Raw genomic sequence first — 19,853 nt, 5'->3', positions numbered from 1 at the left:
CAAACGCCGCTCTGAAGTCTACAAAAAATGCGTATACCTTCTTTTTTTCTTCAAACTTTATATTTACAATCGCTGATATGTTAAACACATTGTCGACAGTTGAATATCCACTTCTAAATCCTGCTTGGTATTCATTAAGTACTTTAAATCGGTTTATCCAATCAGTTATCCTAGTGTTTATCATACCCATCATCAATTTGGCAATGCAGTTCATGAAACTTATTCCTCTGTAATTGCTAGATAAGTTAACATCTCCCTTTTTGTGTATTGGGTAAATAATACTCGATCGAAACGTTTCGAAATCATCCAGGCCATTTAATATTTGGGTATACCGTCTGCAAAGTAGCATGAGAAAATCATCTGTTGCATTCATAAAAAATTCATATGTTACTCTATCTTCTCCCGGTGCTTTATTCTCTTAAAGTTTACGAAGTTGTGTCTTTATTTCCCATAGAGTAAAATCTTTATCAAGGTTTTCATTTTTCGAGAGAGATGGAGCATAATATATTAAAGTGGTTTGGGTATCGGGGTTCAAAAGCGTCGCGAAATGGTTCTTTAGAGCTTCGGCTGTAATATGACATCCAATTATGTTCTCCTTCTGCCTAATTTCATTCGCCAATTTCCACCATGATTTGCTATCAGAGATCAAATCCAACCTGCTCTCTATGCCATTATAATATTCTAATTGCTTCCTTTTGCAAAGATTTTGATACTTTTTTTTCTGTGTGATATATTCTATTCTGTCACATTGCTGATTTGAAGATCGATATACTCTCAACAGCTTCATTGACTTTTCCCTTTCTCTCAGACATGCATTATCAAACCATTTATTTTTATATTCCCATTTCTTTTTGTATGCTGTTTTTGGGTAAGACATCACAATTAGGTCAGTAAATTCATTCAAAGACGCATTTACTGATAATAATCTAATGTTTTCATTTAGAGCAGTTTGATATGCGTTCTTATTGTGAGATTTCCATGCAACTTTTGGCATAAGAGTCAGTTTTTCCACATTCCTTGTTTCCTTTTCACTCTCCAAAGTCAACACAAGAGGCCAATGATCAGACCATATTTGCTCACCAATTTCTAGCGATTTGACATTTGGGAGTAACTCGAAAGAAACGGCACAGATATCAATAACCGAACTTCCATTTTTATTTCCGAATGTGAAGTTTCCTGATTCATCCCCTGTGATTCTTCCATTTAGTACGACCATGCCATTATTGTTGCAAAATTCGATATATCTTTTCCCGTTTGCGCTACATGTTTTATCGTTGGAACTGCTTTTGTGACTTATTGAATACTCTTCCACCATCTCCTCAGGGAACTCCTGATCCTCTCCAATTCGCACATTTAGATCGCCTATGATAATTTTTGGTAGATCGTTTCTCTCCAAAGTATGTTTAAGTTTCTCAAAGTCATCAAGCCAACTCGCAGTTCTTAAATAGACTGGGATTATTTCGAATTTAATTTTTCTTGTTTCGAATAGGAAAATATCCATTCCTTCTCTATGTATTAAAGTATGCCTAATGTTATTTAGTACTATGTCCTTTCTGACACCACATACCTGCCCACCTATTGCTCTCCCTCTAGCGTTGTTTCTTATAGCACTCTTCCAGTATATATGAAAATTTTTAAATTTATTGTTATATTTGTCTTGGTTAATCTCTTCGACATGTGTTTCCAAAAGTACAAATATATTAAAGTTATCTATATAAGAAAAAAATCCTGGTGAAGATATTTACCTGCTAGTCCGTTGACATTGTAGGCTAATATTTTTAAGTAACATTTTTCATTATTATTGTTTTGTTTTAAATTTGTACTATGATATTCGATTTGTGAAAACTCTCTATTATTATCAGTTATTAGTTTTTTGAATTGAAATTTTGAAGAAGTGTATTATAATCTAATTCTAACGGCCGCATAATTTCTCCATAAATCTCTCCAAGGACATCTTTTCCATACCTTGTGCCACATATTAATTCACCACGTTGATTCCAAAAGAATGCCTTGCCTCCAATCATCATCCTGTCGCCACGAACTCCGATTTTTTTATCTTTGTTTATTTTTAAGATTTCTTTCTTCAACTGTAGCATGACCTTTTTTCTTTCGAGCTGTGTTCCACACAAATCTCTTTCGACGTATATAGATGTGCCAGCCAAATGTTTCGTGTTTTTAAAAATCTCGTTCATTGTTGTTACAGATTTCAGCTCCACCAATACCGTCATTTTATCGTTAGCATTTTTAATCTTCTTCGCGAACTCAACTTCAACCTCAGAACTCATTTTTAGATCATATTTGAAGAAATTTTGAACTGCCCCATAGATCGAATTTTTGTAAGGTAGGCCTTTTATTATGATATTTTTCCTATGTGATTGCACTTCCATTCTTTGCATTCTACGTTCATCTCTGTCTCTGATTTCTCTAAGATATTTGATTTCCTCTTTCATTGCTTCATTTTCCAAGGAAAGCCGTTCCACTTCCCTCTTTACACCCTCGATGTTGCTCTTTATTTCATTAAAATCAGATTTAGTTGGTAGATTTTCCATTTTTTTGTCTAATAATGCTGACATCGTGTCGTTCATCATCTTCATCAAATCTGAAGTCGACATACTCCCAACCTGGAGGTGTTCTGGTGATGTCTCCATTAGTTTGCGTTTTGCGTTTTGTTCACTAGGAACCACTGTGCAATGAGACTTTGAAGAAGTTGGAGGCGTAGTATGGGGCATACTTTAGGGTGCAACGTTAAAATACTTATTTCCAAATTTATTCGAACGGTTTTTATTGTTAAAAATTTAAAGCATATTCTTAGGAGCGAAAAATGCTCCTTTATTTGTGTGTGTAAATAATTGATAGCTCCCTGTTAATTGTTTATTGTAGTACGGCAACACGTTTAGTACCATTATTTTGGCAGAAAGAATAAACAGCTGTTGTTTTAGTTTTGTTTATTGTTACTCCTTTCACAAATTGAGCAGTTTTCTGAATATTTAACATTCCAGTGAAATAAATCAAAAAAATTGTGTTAAAAATGTGTTTTTTCGACAACGCCGGTACAACTCGAGATCAACATTCATTTGATAGTGTTCGCCAAGTTAAAGTTCCCGTGCCCGATATAAATATGCCGTGATTTAATAAGAACTGACGAGACAAATCAATTAAAACTTCGGAGTGTATAAAGGTACGTGTGTTCCCGGCAACAGTTCAACTCAACTCTCTGTTGAAAATGGTGTAGTTCACTATTTACCCAGCCTAGAAACTTTTTTGTGTTTGAACTACCAATGCATTCTATGTTAGGTTATACCGAATGGTGTTATCTTTCAGATATTATAATTGTTCCACACACATCCCAGATGGGACAAGGGAGACTTCTCTCATATCAATGAGTGCACCCCGATTCATATTAGCTCATTATATGGGACCTACTGTTTATTGCCGGCGTGTCCGAAGGCACCACTTGTAGAGAAGTTTTATATGGCTGAAATACTCAGGAAACATCAGTGAGGGGTATTTTGCCACCGTTGAAAATTTTTTGATGTTTCCTGGCCTGGGAATCGAACCCACGACCTTTAGTGTGCAAGGCGGGTGTGCACACCATTTCACCACGGTGGCACCCAGATTTTGGTAACCTCAAATTTCTAATTCTTACATACATCTCAAGTCAACGAGGCGTTTTGCGCGTTGGTTTGTTCTATTTCTTTTTCACGATTTAACGTAACGTGGAAACCTATTGGATTGTGAAATATTGAGACTTTAGTCCTTCAAACAGTTCACCAGATAGTGTCTTGAATGGAAAGTAGATTCAATACACTTTAGTTGCAATACACTGTCATGTCAAAGTTTTTGTACTATCTGCTAATGTTAATGCATTTCACTGGTACGGTTCAAAGCGCAAGCTGTTGGTAACATCACTGCCTTTATAAATATAATTTATTGCTTGACACTACCCACTGTGTCGTTTGTCATCTGTGAAGCTGTGGCCATGTAGTTATTATGACAACAAAAGCAACAATGCTATTGGCACCAAATAACACAAACCCTATCATCTCACAGCTGTTCACGGCTGTTGCCCGTTGCCACCATCATCCACAATGTTAAAGATATGAACTTACCTTTGGTGGCTGATGTTGTGTCTTTATTCCCTTGTTGCAAAAAGGACATCTCCCCTTTTCACGTGTCTACCGCCAACCCTATCCACAAACTGTCTAAATAACATAAAGTGGTTAGGTGATACTTACGTTATCAGGGGATCTGGCGAGCCGCCAATACTGCTGCAGGTCAACTCGAGTGGTTTGTCCTCGGTGGCTACAGCAATATTTCCCGGTGATATAATGGGCGGATGGGGCGGTGTCAATACTGTCAAATTGTAAAACTCCTGGTGAACATCTGCTCCGGTGCCTTTGGCCTTGATGCGACACTCGAAACGGCCATTGTCGCGATTATAGGATGTGTTTTTAATTTGTAAATCATAAATGCCACGATTCGGACGAAAGTCCAATCTGCAAATAAAGAAGAAGAAAAAAGAAAATATTACAAGCACATAAAAACGAAAACAAAATTTATCCTAAAAAATCTAAAACTAACACAGCTCTGAAATAAGTGGTTTTACATAAACAGAGGATGGATGCACAATGCCGTGCAGGAAGCTAAAGAGTTGTCTGGTCTGGTCAACGTTTGAGTATCTGTTGGGGGAACTAGTAGCCTGTACAGGACATCCGTCATCAGTCATTGTATGAATGTTGAGTTTAATGTTGAAAGACTCATGGCTGGGAGGGATAAGAGAGCAGAACCTCGACGTTAGTGCTGTGAATTTAATTATGATAAATTTATTTTTTTATGTTTTGTTTTACTGAATAAACAAAACAGGACCAACAACATTGTTTTGCAGGTATATTTCAAAATAACGTTTGATGGTAATGTGTTCTGTTGTTGTTGTTGCACAAATGTACCCAAACACTTTAGCATTAGATAAACTTTTGCGAAATCTCAACACTGTTATTTATGCATAAAAGTTGAATGGGTCGATGAGTGCATTCTGAAAAAGGATTTTTATTTGAATGTTTAAAATGCCAAGACCCTCAGGAAATTAATAACAAATATGGTATAAATAATTTTGTTTACATTTTATTTAAACAACAAATTTTAAATATGTAGGTAAAAAATATATGTATAATCTCCATTAGAAATGAAGGCTATATTAGGAATGAAATTCCGTTGAATACACCTCGAAATATTTGTCTGAATGTAACGTATAAATGTATGTATATTCGTGATCAGCATACAATTCTTATCCCGTACAACTTATTTATGTCGCACGATATAGAGAATTTATTCCATAAGCTGAATTAAGAACATATTCCCAACCACACCGCAATCGTTTACTTCATCTCTACAATCTGTCCGTAAGACCCCGTGGCAGCGGTTGGAGTGTTTCGGGTTGCCCCGATAGCGGAATTGGTGTAACTTGTTCGTTCCAATATCGTAACGAGATCGGTACGAAAGTTCGCAACGGAAGGAATTCGTATAAGATTCTGGACGATTTCGAAACAAAATTGCAAAAAAGCCGAAATCTGGAAGAAATGTCAAAAAAATCCCTTACGAAAATCGAAGTGAACTCGGAAAGATTTTTTCGGATATTGCTTCAAACGTCAGAAATCAGAAATATTTTGTTTGCAGGGCTATTTCGTTCTGCGCTGTTATAGTCTCCAGGGCGCACGGTGCGCCTGAAACAATTTTAAATGGAAGGTGCTTACACTTTGGAAGTTTTCGCGGATTCCGAAACTACGATTTTTCATAGATGGAAAAATCAAAAACAAAAAAAAAAAAACAATCGACAAGGCGCTTTTTATATAAATCGCGGTCAAAGTTCACATTTTTTGGATTTCTTTAGGTTTTCACGATTTTGATTGGAAACCGCAAGTCCTATCGAATAGGGACTAAAATATTTTCTACAAGATTGTGATATTTTAGGTTTTACAATTTTTAAAATATAAAAGTTCAAATTGGGACAATATACTGACTGTGTCGCCTCCTTATAAAACAATGTCATGATTGTAATTTCCCAACTTAAATTTATATATCTCAAAAATGGTACAACCTAGGAAAAAATTACAAAAGCCAATCTCGTAGAGAATGTTTACAGCTATAAGTTATAGACCCTTTCCGATAAGACTTGCCGTTTTCAAGCAAAATCGTGAAAACCTAACAAAAAAGCTAAAAATGTGACTTGCGGTTTCCAAGCATAATCTCAAAATCGGTAAAACGTGGGAACAAATCATAAAGGTCAATTCTCTATAGAATTTTCACTGTTACAATATTTTCTTTAGTTCCATTCCGATAAGACTTGTCGTTTCCAAGCTAAATGGTGCAAACCTAACAAATGTATTTATTTTTTCTTGTTTTTGGATTTTTCTCATCTATGATCATTGCTGTTTCAGAATCCGCAAAAACTTCCCAGGTGTAAGCGTTTTTCATTTAAAGATAGTTAAGGTGCACCGTGCATGACATTGTTTTATAAGGAGGCGATAGTGTCAGTGCATTGTCCAAATTTTAACTTCTATATCTCAAAAATGGTAAAACCTACAAAAATGTCATAAAGGTCAATCTTGTAGAGAATTTTCCGATTTCGACAGAGCTTGGGGTTTCCAAGCAAAATCGTGAAAATCTAAAAAACCCCTAAAAAAGAGGACTTTGACCGCGATTTATTTAAAAAGCGCTCCGGCGGTTTTTTTGATGTTTCGATTTTTCTCATCTATGAACATTGTAGTTTGAAAATCCGCAAAAACTTCCCAGGTGTAAACACCTTCCATTTAAAGTTAGTTCAGGCGAACCGTGTGTGTCTTCGTCTTTATTATCATCATTGTCGTTGGAGTATGAGATGCTTCCGCTGTCTCCTATACTCCATGCGCCTTCGCAGCAACTTACGCCACCAACACCTGACTGCCCAGCAAAAATTCGGATCCATTAGTCATTACGTAACCCATTACAAAGTAATGTAAACAAGCTTCTTTTCACATTACAAGTAATCTGAAAAGTAATGGGATACTTCTTAAAAAAATTACAAGGCAAACCTACTTACTTTGCTCCTCACTAAGTAATGAGGACGGTGGCACAGTGAGTGTGTGTCTGACTATAAATCCTAGGATTGTGTGTTCAACACTCACTGTCGGCACGCGAGTTTTTTTAATTAAAAAATGACAGTTCGTGGTGCACATGTGCTTTGCACATTTAAGTTCTTAAGCAACCCTTAATGTTCGTGTGCGTGGCATAGTATGTAGTGTCTTTGGCTAGAAATCAGAGGGTTCGTGTGTTCAACTCGCACAGCGAGCGAAATAAAATAAAATAAAAGTAAGAAGTGTGATGAAATTAAAAAAAATCTCTACATCAACTGTTCTAAAAATAGAATTTTTTTCAACATACTTTTCAACTTCTAGTGGCTACAGAATAACTAGTTATTCTAGTGGTCATAAAATAGCTACAAACTGAGTGCGACATGCCCTTGTAAAAATAATGGGGAAGAACGGGGGTTTGCGAGTAGTAACGGCTGCCAAAAATCCCTTACAGAACACATGATTTTGGGAGGACCTTTTTTGCTGGGTGAGCACAGTTTTTATACACTCCACCATAATATTGAGGGTGTAATTATATTTGTCATTCCGTTTGTAGCACATCGAAATTTGTCATTCCGTTTGTAGCACATCGGTATTGAAAATGACCTATATCAGTCCACGCCTTCATATAGCCCCAATAAAACGGTACCTCCAGATTTTCGGTATTTTGAATGCTGTGGGCTCAATATCCTACTGAGAAGAATAACATTTTGTATTTAGTCTTGGTTGGGGGTATAAAACTTTCCACCTGAAATTTGTCGGTACATGTCCACGCCTTCATATAGCCCCCATAGAGCGGTACCTTCCGATTTTCGGCATTTTGAAGGTTGTAGCCGTTTTATATCATCGAAATGTCTGAAATTTGCTATTTAGACTTTTTTGGGGAAAAAACTTTCCCCTGGAAATTTCTTCGTATAGGCCCACATTTTGATATAGCCCCACAGAGCGGTAGATCTCGATCTCGATCTATTTTGAACGTTTTAGCTGCATTATCGTACAGGAATATGTAAAATTGTGTGTTGTCTTCGTTGGGGATATACAGCATTCCTGTCAGGAATTGTTGGTCTAGGTATACGTTTTAATATAACCCCATAGAAGTCTTTCATAAACGAAAGGGAACTAATTGTTCCATTTTACTGCAATACAACTCGTGGTGGGTGGTATAAAAAGTTCGGCTCGGCCGCACTTAAAGCCGTTCTCACTTCCTGTTTTTTTTATTTATAAAACCGTCGAGTTAGATTTTCTCATTATCTACTAAAAGTTTAAGTTACCAACTTCGAGATATGGTCCGAGTATACTTAAACCATTGCGTATCGACAATATTGGTCAACAACAACTTTTATCGCCGTTAACTATCGAACCACGTTAGAATGGGCTCGGATAAGTCTGATGTTTAATAATTTAGCTTTTATACGTATTGTAGCTGGTCTTTCATCCACCAGGGTGAATCTGGAGATGAAACGTTTTAGTCTCTGACTAACTGCAAACACTTAGTCAAACTCGTGTCTTGTCGCATGGCAGCATCGCATTTCCTATATGGTGGTAATATCGACCTTTTAGTGGTAATATCAACCATTGCGTAAACTACACCTTCTATATACATAAAGTGTTCGGGAATTTCAGACAATGGCTCGCAGATCATGGCTTTTAAAACGTTTTCCGTCGTCAACAATAGGAAGTTTGTTTTTCTCTTCTTTCCTTTATTCATAGTATTGAGTGTTTAACTAGGTTGGGTCAATAACGTAACGCCTATTATTAGATTACCACATAAAAACTTTCGAAGATATCTTGCGGTCCCCCATTTCAGCACATGTCTCAGCTCTTTATTTTATGACACATTTGCAAAGTTGTTTTCCCCTTTTTCATTTCAATTCACTAAAAGGCTTTCCCTGTCCAAATTACTACCTGATATGGTAATGTTATGCTGAATTTATTTGTTCTGTTGATGTTATTGCATATGTGTGTGTGTGTGGGCGTTAGTTTGTATACGTTAAAAACACTTGTAAGTAATGCAAGAAGCATCAATGTTCGAAGCCGCATTTCCTGTGCATTGACAGGAATAACATCACTAACAGGATGTCATTGCAAAAAATACCTAAGCGAATTGTGAGCTCTTAGTCAGTTTTTCCCATGTTCTCGCTCCACACCACAATGGAGTGTTGGCAATGCATCATAAAGTCTTTGGGTGATGTAAATTTCAATTCAACCTTGCCACATTTTCAACTTAAATGCTTATATGAATCTTTGCAATCCACTCCGCATGTTATTTCGTTGTTTTTTTTTTTCTTTTTTGATGTGGAAGTGCATATCCGCTACTTCTCAATTCACATCATTCGGAAAAGAGAAGAAGTGAACGCGAACGCAAAACAGGATGAAAGAAAACTGAAAACATCATAAAAAGCTTATATAACTTGTTATACTTGCGATTTAATGCCTCCTCAAGAATATATGTATGTATGTGTTTGTGCGAATGTTCATTCACTTCAGATGTAGTCACACGTTTGAGTTGCACGCTGTGAACGGTACTCTTTCAAAGGAGGAAGAATGCTCATTTGAAGCACATAATTGCCTGCAGTTTATGCGCATATCTTATGGCGGTAACATCCTTTTTTATACATACACTTTTTAATGGCAGAGAAACGACTCAGCAAGAAAGGACCAGACCACCATTTCAGGCGACTAATGCAGCGAACATCCTAACAAGACAAATCAAGTTAGAATTTCAAATGAATGCTCGGGTATAAAAGTAAACCAATATTACTCTTCAATATCAGCGACATTTTTAGAAAAAAAAAAACAAGTGAGCAAAGGCAATAGTCGGGACGGGGCCGACCATGTGATACCCTACACCACTACCCCTGTGCATAAACTTTTCACTGGTAAACATTTCTTTTAGGGAATATAATCCGACTACCACCAAAAATAATATGCCTCTTTCTCTCTGGGACCCCCATAAGCAACCAAAATTTCGTGACCATCCGATCAAAATTACGACCTGTAGCTTGATTGCAAAAAATTGAAGAATTGGATGCATTACCGACTATTGCGGTATCTCCCTTGTTTGACCACCTTCGCCAACCTGCTTTACACCAATGTAAAGGTAATATTTTCTTCTTCCATTGACAGGCTTTGCCGTTGGAATACCCCTACTAGAAGCCGATATATTCACAAAGAATAAAACTTTGAATTTGTCTCCAAATGAGTTTTTCCCCATTCCGACCCCTAAATATTATCCGACAATCCCAAAATCAATAGGCTTCTTCCTCTGTGGGGCCCCCATCTACCCCCAAAAATTTCGTCACTATCCGATCAAAATTCCAACTTGTAGCGTGATTACAAAAAATGGAAATATTGGGTATATTACTGAATTTTGCAATATCTCGGTTTGGTCACTTACGCCAACACACTTTGCACCAATATAAACGAGATCTTTTCTTCTTCCATTGACGGGTATTCCTTTTGGAATACTCCAACCAGAAGCGGAGATATTCGCATAAAAAACGTTGACTTTTCTCCACATAAGCTTTTCGCTTAGTCCGACTCCTGAATATTATCCGACCATCACCAAACTAAATAGGCTTTTTCCTCTGTGGGACCCGCATCAACGATCCAATCAAAATTGCGACCTGTAGCATGATTACAAAAAAATCGGAAAATGGGATGCATTATCTACTATTGCGATATCTCTGTTGTTTGACCACCTACGACAACCTGCTTTACATCCTTGTAAAGGTGATATTTTCTACTTTCCTTGCCAGGTTTTGCTTTAGATATACCTCTTAAAGAAACAGAGATATTGGCTTTGAAATAAAACGTTGACCTTTCTCCAAATAAGTGTTTGCCCATTCCGACCCCTGAATATTATCCGACCATCATCAAAATCAATAGGCTTCTTTCTCTTTAGGACTCCCATTAACCCCCAAAATTTCGTGACGATCCGATCAAAATTGCGACCTGTAGCGTGATTACAAAAACATCGGAAAATGGGATGCATTATCGACTATTGCCATATCTCTGCTATTTGACCACCTACGACAACCTACTTTACATCGTTGTAAAGGTGATATTTTCTACTTTCCTTGCCATGTTTTGCTTTCGATATACCTCTTAAAGAAACAGAGATATTGGCTTTAAAATAAAATGTTGACTTTTCTCCAAATAAGTGTTTGCCTATTACGACCCCTGAATATTATCCGACCATCACCAAAATCAATAGCCTTCTTCATCTATGAGACCCCCATTAACCCTCAAATCTTCGTGACGATCCGATCAAAATTGCGACCTGTAGCGTGATTTCAAAAAAAAAAAAAAAAGAAAAATGGGATGTATTACCGACTATTGCGATATCTCCGTTATTTGCTTACCAACGCCGACCTAGTTTGCATCATTGTGAAGAGGGGATCTTCTACTTTCAGAGTCAGACTTTGCTTTTGGAAAATTTTCAACCAAAGCTGTGATATTCGTCAATATAATTAAAATCGCAAAAATGAAAATTGGGGTTTTATTTGCTTCTATTGTGATATCTTCGTTGTTTGATCACCTACGAGCACCTGCTTTACATCATTAGAAAGGTGATATTTTCTACTTTCATTGTCAGGTTTTGCTTTTGGTATACCCCATATAGAAGCTGAGATATTCACTTTGGAAAAAAACGTTGTCATTTTATCCACCTAAGTTTTTTGCCCTTTCCGACCCCTAAATATTATCCGACCATCACCAAAATCAATAGGCTTCTTCCCCTCCGGGACCCCTATCAACATGCAAAATTTCGTGACGATCCGATCAAAATTGCGACCTGTAGCGTGATTACAAGGTTTAGATGGACAGACGGACAGACGGACAGACGGACGGACTGACGGACGGACGCACATGGCCAGATCGACTCAGCTCGTCGAGACATTCATTTTGGTATATATAAGTATGGGTCTGCGACCATTATTTCGATGCGGTACAAACTTTTTGGCCAAAACCAACTTATAATACCCTCCCCACATAGTGGTGTAGGGTATAAAAAACAAATGCCCTCACAAGCTATATGTACATTAGGGCTATAACCACAAAAAAACCGTAACTTGTTGGCAATATTGTCCTGATAACGAAAATGTGTATTTCTTGGTTGATTTCGTGACAAACGTTCCCACACCAAAGGGGATTTCGAAAGTCCTTTAAAATAAACGCATAAAATATCACTATTTGGCGAAAATTATGAACTAGACTTATATTGAAAAGTCCGATATTGAGAATAGGGTGTCGAAAACCGGTTATCCGGTTTTGAATTACAAAACCGAAACACGTTTTCGCCGAAAACGTCATTTAATATTCACTATGATCAGAGTTATTAGGCGAAGCCTGTGCATAATTAACGCGATCGTTAGTCGAATGTCAGGTTATAAAGAGTAACGATAACAAAATGTATGTTTGATTCAGCCATTTCACAATAATTTAAGGTTGACAAAGCAAAACGAAGAATCCGGACTTAATAAAATGTAAACTTAATTCTTTTTGTACACAATTTTACATTTGTAAGGGCTTTAACTGGGTGCCACCGTGGTGCAATGGTATGCACACCCGCCTTGCACACTGAAGGTCGTGGGTTCGATTCCCCGGCCAGGCAACATGAACAAATTTCAACGGTGGCAAAATACCCCTCAGTAATGTTGGCGACATTTCTTGAGTATTTCAGCCATGTAAAACTTCTCTACAAGTGGTGTCTTAGGACACGCCGTTCGGACTCGGCGATAAACTGTAGGTCCCATATCAATGAGCTAATATGAATCGGGGTGCACTCATTGATATGAGAGAAGTCTCCCTTGTCCCGTATGGGATGTTTGTGGAACAATTATTAAGGGCTTTAACTATTCTTAGAGAACAATTTCTGTCTTAATTCTGCAATCCCCACTTCGAGGTTGAATGCCAAATAACAAGGATGGTGCCGTGACATAACTCCCAACGGACATAACTCCCAAAACGATTTTGGGAGTTATGTCCGCCTTGGTTTGGGGATATAACTCCCAAATTTTTTGGGGACATAACTCCCAAAATTCGATGGGAGTTATGTCCGTGGGAGTTATGTCCGGGCACCAACAAGGATATTATGAGATACTTAGGTATACGAAGTCGTTATACTTAATTTGCCTCTTGCCGCACATTTTTAATAAAATATTCATCAATGATGAGCAATTTTGTACATATTTAAAAAAAAAAAATTGAAAACCCTAGGGAAAATATAACAACGCATATGAGCATGTATGTATATGGTAGTATTTTTGATATATGCAAAAAATTTATAACCCTAATGTACATGTGGTAAGGTTGCAAACCATTTTATATATAATATATTCTGTATTTTATAAATATAAAATGTTATTTGGTGATTGAAGGATTCAGTCACTCGTTGGTGTACGATAAACCGCACAGTGTCCAATTTTGCAAAAAAAAAAACCTGGTCAAAACTCTAAAAATGAATGGATTTTGACCTAACCTTGGGTTCTTATGTTTTTTGGGTCGCTGGTTTCATTTTTCATATTATTTAACCCTCCGGCGGTCATTAAAGGGTTCTTTTTGGGCCCCTTTTCCTATAAAATGTGATCGTATCGGATCAAAATATTCTACAAATTTGTTCGCCATCAATTTTTACTACATGTGCTAGAATACACCAAAACTCTATATCTTACCTAAACTCCGGAAATATGCAAAATTAAAACACATTTTAGAGTTAAGGTCGTGTTTTGGTAAAATTTTCGTACAGAACATTATTCTAAAAGAATGGCATCAAAGACAAAACTGTTTTCCACTAAATTTCACTATAAGTCACCAAAAAAAATCTCTATTTGCATTACTTACCAAGGAAATATCGGTATCAATTTTCCCAAAAAAACCAAGAAACTAAAATAGGGGTGCAAGTTTTTACCATTTCTACAGTTTTGGACATATTTAAGCTAAGATTATTGGGAATCCTTGCACTTTAAGTATATGGTGTCTTTGGTAACTTTACTGACAAGAAAGCAAAGAATATTTTTCTTAAAAAATTAACCAATGTGCGAGTCATAAAAGGGGTCGTTTTGGTTCCTTTTTCACAAATCTTTAAATGTGATCGTATCATATCAAAAGATCCTAGAAATTTGTTCGCCATAAAATTTTACTATGGGTCCTAGAATACATCAAAGCTCTAAATTTTGCCTGAATCAACGAAAATATGTATATATCTGCAATACAAAATATCGCATAAAAACGAAAAGTGCAAATATGTGCAGGATGTTTCGATGGAAATTGGTAAAAAAAACTCTTCCCTTTTTATAAAATGATAAGGGACACAGCCCAACTCGATCTTACTCACAACTTTTTGGTCAGATTTTTTGGAAAATTGGACACCGTGCTATGGTAGGATTTTGTATATAATCTATATATATATAAAAATGGTGTAAAAAATGTATAGTAACTCATAAAATGAGAACGGCTAGGCCGAAGGTCTTTACGGAAGAAAATTTTGGAAAATCTCTCTGGAAAAGTCGGAAAATTGGAAAAATCGAAAATTGAATTTTTGTATGAAATTTTATTCCTTAATAGCGAGACGAAGTTCTCCGGGTCCGCTAGTAATTTATATTATGTAAGTTTTACGGTTCACGTAAGATATACAGGACAATCATGAATACAAATTTTCTACGGAATTTGTTCCCTTTCCCCAATTTCACATTTTTTATTTCCATATTTACGTCCAAAAAGTAGATATTTTTGTCGATTCGGCGAGAATATTCCATAATTCTAAAGTGATTCCAGTAATTTTTAACCTATTAAAATATTTATTTTAAAAGAATTAAACTTTTTAAAATTACTTTCCGTGTGGAAAATTCCATGGGAAATATTCATGATTGCTCTGATAGTTCGAATTTTATCAATTAATACATATATTCACCATAAATGCCAAAATTCGTAAGTAACAAAATAATAATTTTACAGGAGAAGCAAAAAACGTTATAAAGTGAAAAACTGTTTTATGGAATATTAATCTTATGAAGATATTATCAATCATATACCTGCGAATGGGAGTAAGTAATGAAACCAAAACCACGGAAACGCTTGGTTTTGGGATCCGTCATTCAAACAAAATCTGCAACGTTATCGAAATGTCTTTTCTTGAATAGGATTGTTATTTTTTAACGTAGAAGCTTGACATTTTGCAAGAACATGCATTTTAGTCTTATGTATTAGCTTCAATCAAAAAACTAATTTTGACTTTTTTATGTGCGTATCAGTTCTTGTGCTTCAAAGGCATCACATTGATGAGTTGTTGCAGATTTGGATCTTTCCAAAAATTATGTAAAACAGAAAATTTCAATTGCTGTACAAATTGTTTCCAATTACTACAGTAAGAACAATCATTGTTACTATTACAGTAATAATCATCATCGTTATCAGACACATTATTGATGAGATGATAGACAACATTACAGAGTTGTTGTAACACCATCTTTGCATTTAAATTCAATTGCTTATCCATATAGCTTAATTTGAGATATTTTCGAAGCAAAATTTCTATCATTTATTTAAAGTGGCAATCAAAGGTAATAAATAGTATTTAATTTCATAAAATATCAACATAAATTATTGTATTGTGTTACTTTAATAAGCTTTTGATTCAGATTAAATTAAAAATAAATACATGTTAATATGAATCAAGAGCAAATAATAGTTGTGTTCCTTTACTTGAAAGAGGTTACCATTTCTTACCATTTTAAACATGCAAAGCGTGGTGGTAAGACGGGAAGCAATTTTTGTAGAGAGAGAGAGAGAGAGAGAACAAAAACTGATTTTTCGGCATTTGTTTGACAATTATCTAGCAATGAAGAAAAAAATTAAAAAACAAAAACAAAAAAAAGCGAACGGTGATAAAAAAATAAAAACAGTGAAATATGAGAAGAAAATTGAATTTTTATGTTTTTTTGTTTGACATTGTTGCCAGATCCACAATTTTTCCATTCCTTTATTTTTCTGTGCTAAATTTTTGTGCAAGATCAAACATGAGTTGACGTGTTTAAGTGTTTAATAAATCGAAACTCCTAGAAATTAAGTAAAAGGCGGCGCAAAAGTAATCCTCCTATCAGAAAATGCTATAAATTTTGCGATTGGCCCCTAATGTCAGTTCTGCTTTGACATTTTTTGTAGTAAACACATGCGAAATACACGTAAATAAACAATGTTACGCGCTACACTGCTCCAGAACGCGGAATATTGGTGACTATTTATGATTTTCATCATGATGATTCATTATTTCATTATGATGATTTTTCATCTGACATCTTTTTGTGGGGCTGTTTGAAGTTGCGGGTTTATGTCAACAAGCCTCAGACTCTTTCAGCTCTTAAAGACAATATCCGTCAAGAATGTGAGGACCTATCGCCAGAAGTTTTGGCCAAAGTGATGGAAAATGCCATAAAAAGGGCTCAAATGGATGGCTTACAGGTTGTATAGCAAGAACTTCATCACCCCATAACGCGGAAGTTCGACTCACGGCGGATCTGTCCTTCGGGGTTCTTAATATACTCACCAAGGGCTTTCATCTCCAAAAGGAATTATCTCTGCCCCAAAATTTGTGTTCACAGTGTAATAAACCGTAATTTTAAAATTTCATGAGTTACGTATGTTCGATTTTCACATTTTTTCCTGTTATGTACATGTGTAACAAATGTCGGTTATATATGTTGGTAATATCAGCCATTTTGGATTGTCACTTTGTTTTTGACAGATAAAGAGGTTTCGTGTTTAAGAGTGCTCGTCGATTTTTTACAATAAAAAAAATGCATCAAAGAAGAAGGTTCGACTGCCATAGCGTGACGCATCATGATTTCTTGCCACAAGTTCGTATTGTGAATAAGAAAGACTACTGCTCTGTTCCAGAACCAGCAAGAATCTACTATATTTACTACGATAACAGTTTTTCCTTTATGTTATCGGAAGAAATAGTAAAAATTAGTAGATTCTTGCAGTTCTGGAACAGACCATACATTGAAGTTATGCGACAGGACTTGGTATTCGATCAAAGCACTTAAGGCTTTGCATAGGTGATGACACCCGGTCCACAGTTGAAAGTGAAATGAACATATCGAACAGTTAAGTTCAATATCAAACAATATTTCAAACAAGGAGACACCCTTGGGAACGAAAATAGAGAAAGACAATATTTACAAAAAAATCTCCATCTTTCCGACAACATTGAAATAATGGCTCGAACACTGAAAGAAAGTAAAAAATAACTTAAAAATTTCGAAAAATGTCCTGGCATTTGCAACTGTCAGGGCTGAGTCCTGAAAAGTTTGAATATTCAATGATGCCGCACAGTCGGGCTATTGTTTTATAACAAGCTTTCAACGTATCTTCACGACTTCTGATTATATCGAAAATAGCAGAGGCTTTCGCGAACGACTTAATTAGACTGCCGAATGTTACACCCAATATATTGGGGTACTTGTTACTCGGAATCAGTGCACAATCTACCTATATATTGATGAGGAGCATTAGTTCTAAAGTTCAAGTAACAGTAACGACACTAAGGAAGCTATTTATACCCTAAGTTAAGGGATATTATGTCTTTGTGCATTTGTATGTAACATACAAAAGGAAACGAGATAGACCCATAGTTCCTTTTAGGCATATACATGGAATCACTTTCTGAGTCGATTTATGCATGTCCGTCCGTCCGCCCGTTCGCAACGTATAGGTCGCATTTATTATCCTATTCAGCTGAAAATTGGGGAAAATCATTTTTTTAGTCATAATAACGCTATTGCCTTTGGTGAAAATCGGTTCAGATTTGGATATAGCTCCCATATATATTTTCGGACGATTTCACGTATTTGCTGCACCAAACACGCTATATATGTTTGATTTCGATGAAACATGGATTGTGTGACTGAATTCGGTTTAAAAATAAATGTGCCAAATTATATCGAAATCGGTTCAGATTTGGATATAGCTCCCATATAGAAATAAGTGTACCCTATTTTATCGAAATTAGTTCAAATTTATATATATCTCCTATATAAATATATTTTACAAATTCACAGTGGTGTAAGGTATCATATAGTCGGCCCCGCCCAACTTTGATCCTTTCCGTACTGGATCGATATTAAACCTATGACATATGTCACCAACGATAGGACCTGATGCTTCGATGATACAATCATCCCCATACGTTACATCATCCTCGAACAGCTTGATATGGTTGACGCTATTGAAGCTCTCTAATAGATAAAAATCCCCACGACTATTCGGTCGCACGGCCTGTTCTGGTTTAGTGCTCGACTAATATGTGTAGATATGGCATTTACGGCTTATAAAACTGCTCCTTATCATCGGGAGATGTTGTGTCTCCAGAATCTTCGTCTACGTAGCAGGATAATTTTCTACGCTTCTAGTGTTACATGGCACAGTGGATGCGACCAACGGACAGTGCAAAATATGAGCACTTTAGCGGAACTTTTCTAATAACTTTTAAAGGAAAAGGTGTAGATTCCTAAAATTTTGCACCAATGGTTCTTATGTTAGTGGACAGTGTGGGGCTCAAATTGGGCCACATAGGCCCGCGGTTTCCAGTAGCGCTCATGTCACGGTGGTTGCAGTTTTTACGTTTTACATTCATTTTTCAATCGATTTTGATGCAAATTGGTATATTGAGTTTTCAGCGGATAGAAAATTTATGTACAAAATATTTTCAATATAGGTTCGCGTTTTGGAATAGCCCCCACGTGCCGGGTTCCCTCATATTGGGTATTTTAAAGGTTAAAGAAAAAAATTGCAGCCGATTTTGATGCAAGTGTAAATTAAGATGTTAGTGAATAAAAAACCTCCTCACACAAAAGCTGTCAACATAGGTCCACTGAAGCCCCACAACCCTACACATCTATTAAGGAGTAAAATGTCTTTTTTTGTTTTCATTGTATCTATAGTGTTTATTGGTCCATTCAGCAGGTCTGTACCATTCATTTTGTTAATAATGTCTTTCAGATCAAGTTCCGGTCTGCACTGCATTACAATTTTTAACGTATTTTGGTATTTGCACAGCAGCATCTAAAAATGTTGCACTATATGTAAATCACAAACATTTAGAGGTCAAAACTATGAAAAATTGCGAGAGGTTTCTTAATTTTACAGAAATTAACATTGTTAGAATTAGTGAGTCCCTTTCTTCAAAACACAGTCAACAATGGCGTTCATTGTCGCGTTTACCTTACACTTTTGGAAAATGCAACTGAATGAAATTCCCGAAGTCTTAACACGTGAATGTACGTAACTCACTTTTGAAATGTCCACGGAAAATAAAAAATTATAATCTTGAAAACTTCAAAAAATCACTTCTTTCCGACTAAAATTGCACGAAAACAATAAGGGTTTTTTGCATTTTTTTAATGTGTAAAATATCATAATTGTTTTGTAAAATACATATTAAGAAAAATAAATCATGGCATACTGACTTACCATTTGGCCGTGCCACTCCATTTTTTAATAAATCAAAAATACATTTCTTACAAAATAAAAAATTATTAAAGAAAAGTGCAACTTTAGGTGCATTTTTTAACCGTTTCGTGGAGTAAATCGGCAAACTGAGTATGGACCATTTGCAGTGGAGTACTTAGCTAACGAATTCAATAAAAGTTTAATTAATTTCATGTACTTTGAAAATCCCTTAAAGTTCCACTAAACTTCCCAAATTTCGCACTGTGCAACGACAAAAATCAAAAAACTCATGTCACC

The 19,853-nt window shown here is 36.0% G+C and overlaps 1 protein-coding gene across 1 annotated transcript in view; it reads right to left on the bottom strand.

Annotated features, from left to right (window-relative positions):
* LOC141394500 (uncharacterized) overlaps positions 1 to 19,853 on the bottom strand; it is an 809,570-nt gene that overhangs the window by 265,262 nt on the left and 524,455 nt on the right. Inside the window, exon 4 of the mRNA XM_073969009.1 lies at positions 4,236 to 4,496. Coding sequence (XP_073825110.1) covers positions 4,236 to 4,496 — 261 coding nt within the window. The remainder of the gene's footprint in view (positions 1 to 4,235; positions 4,497 to 19,853) is intronic.

Source organism: Musca autumnalis, unplaced genomic scaffold, assembly GCF_047663935.1.
Source record: "Musca autumnalis isolate F117 unplaced genomic scaffold, ASM4766393v1 scaffold_2, whole genome shotgun sequence".
Classification (NCBI taxonomy): domain Eukaryota; kingdom Metazoa; phylum Arthropoda; class Insecta; order Diptera; family Muscidae; genus Musca; species Musca autumnalis.
This window is presented reverse-complemented; position numbering and strand designations above follow the sequence as displayed.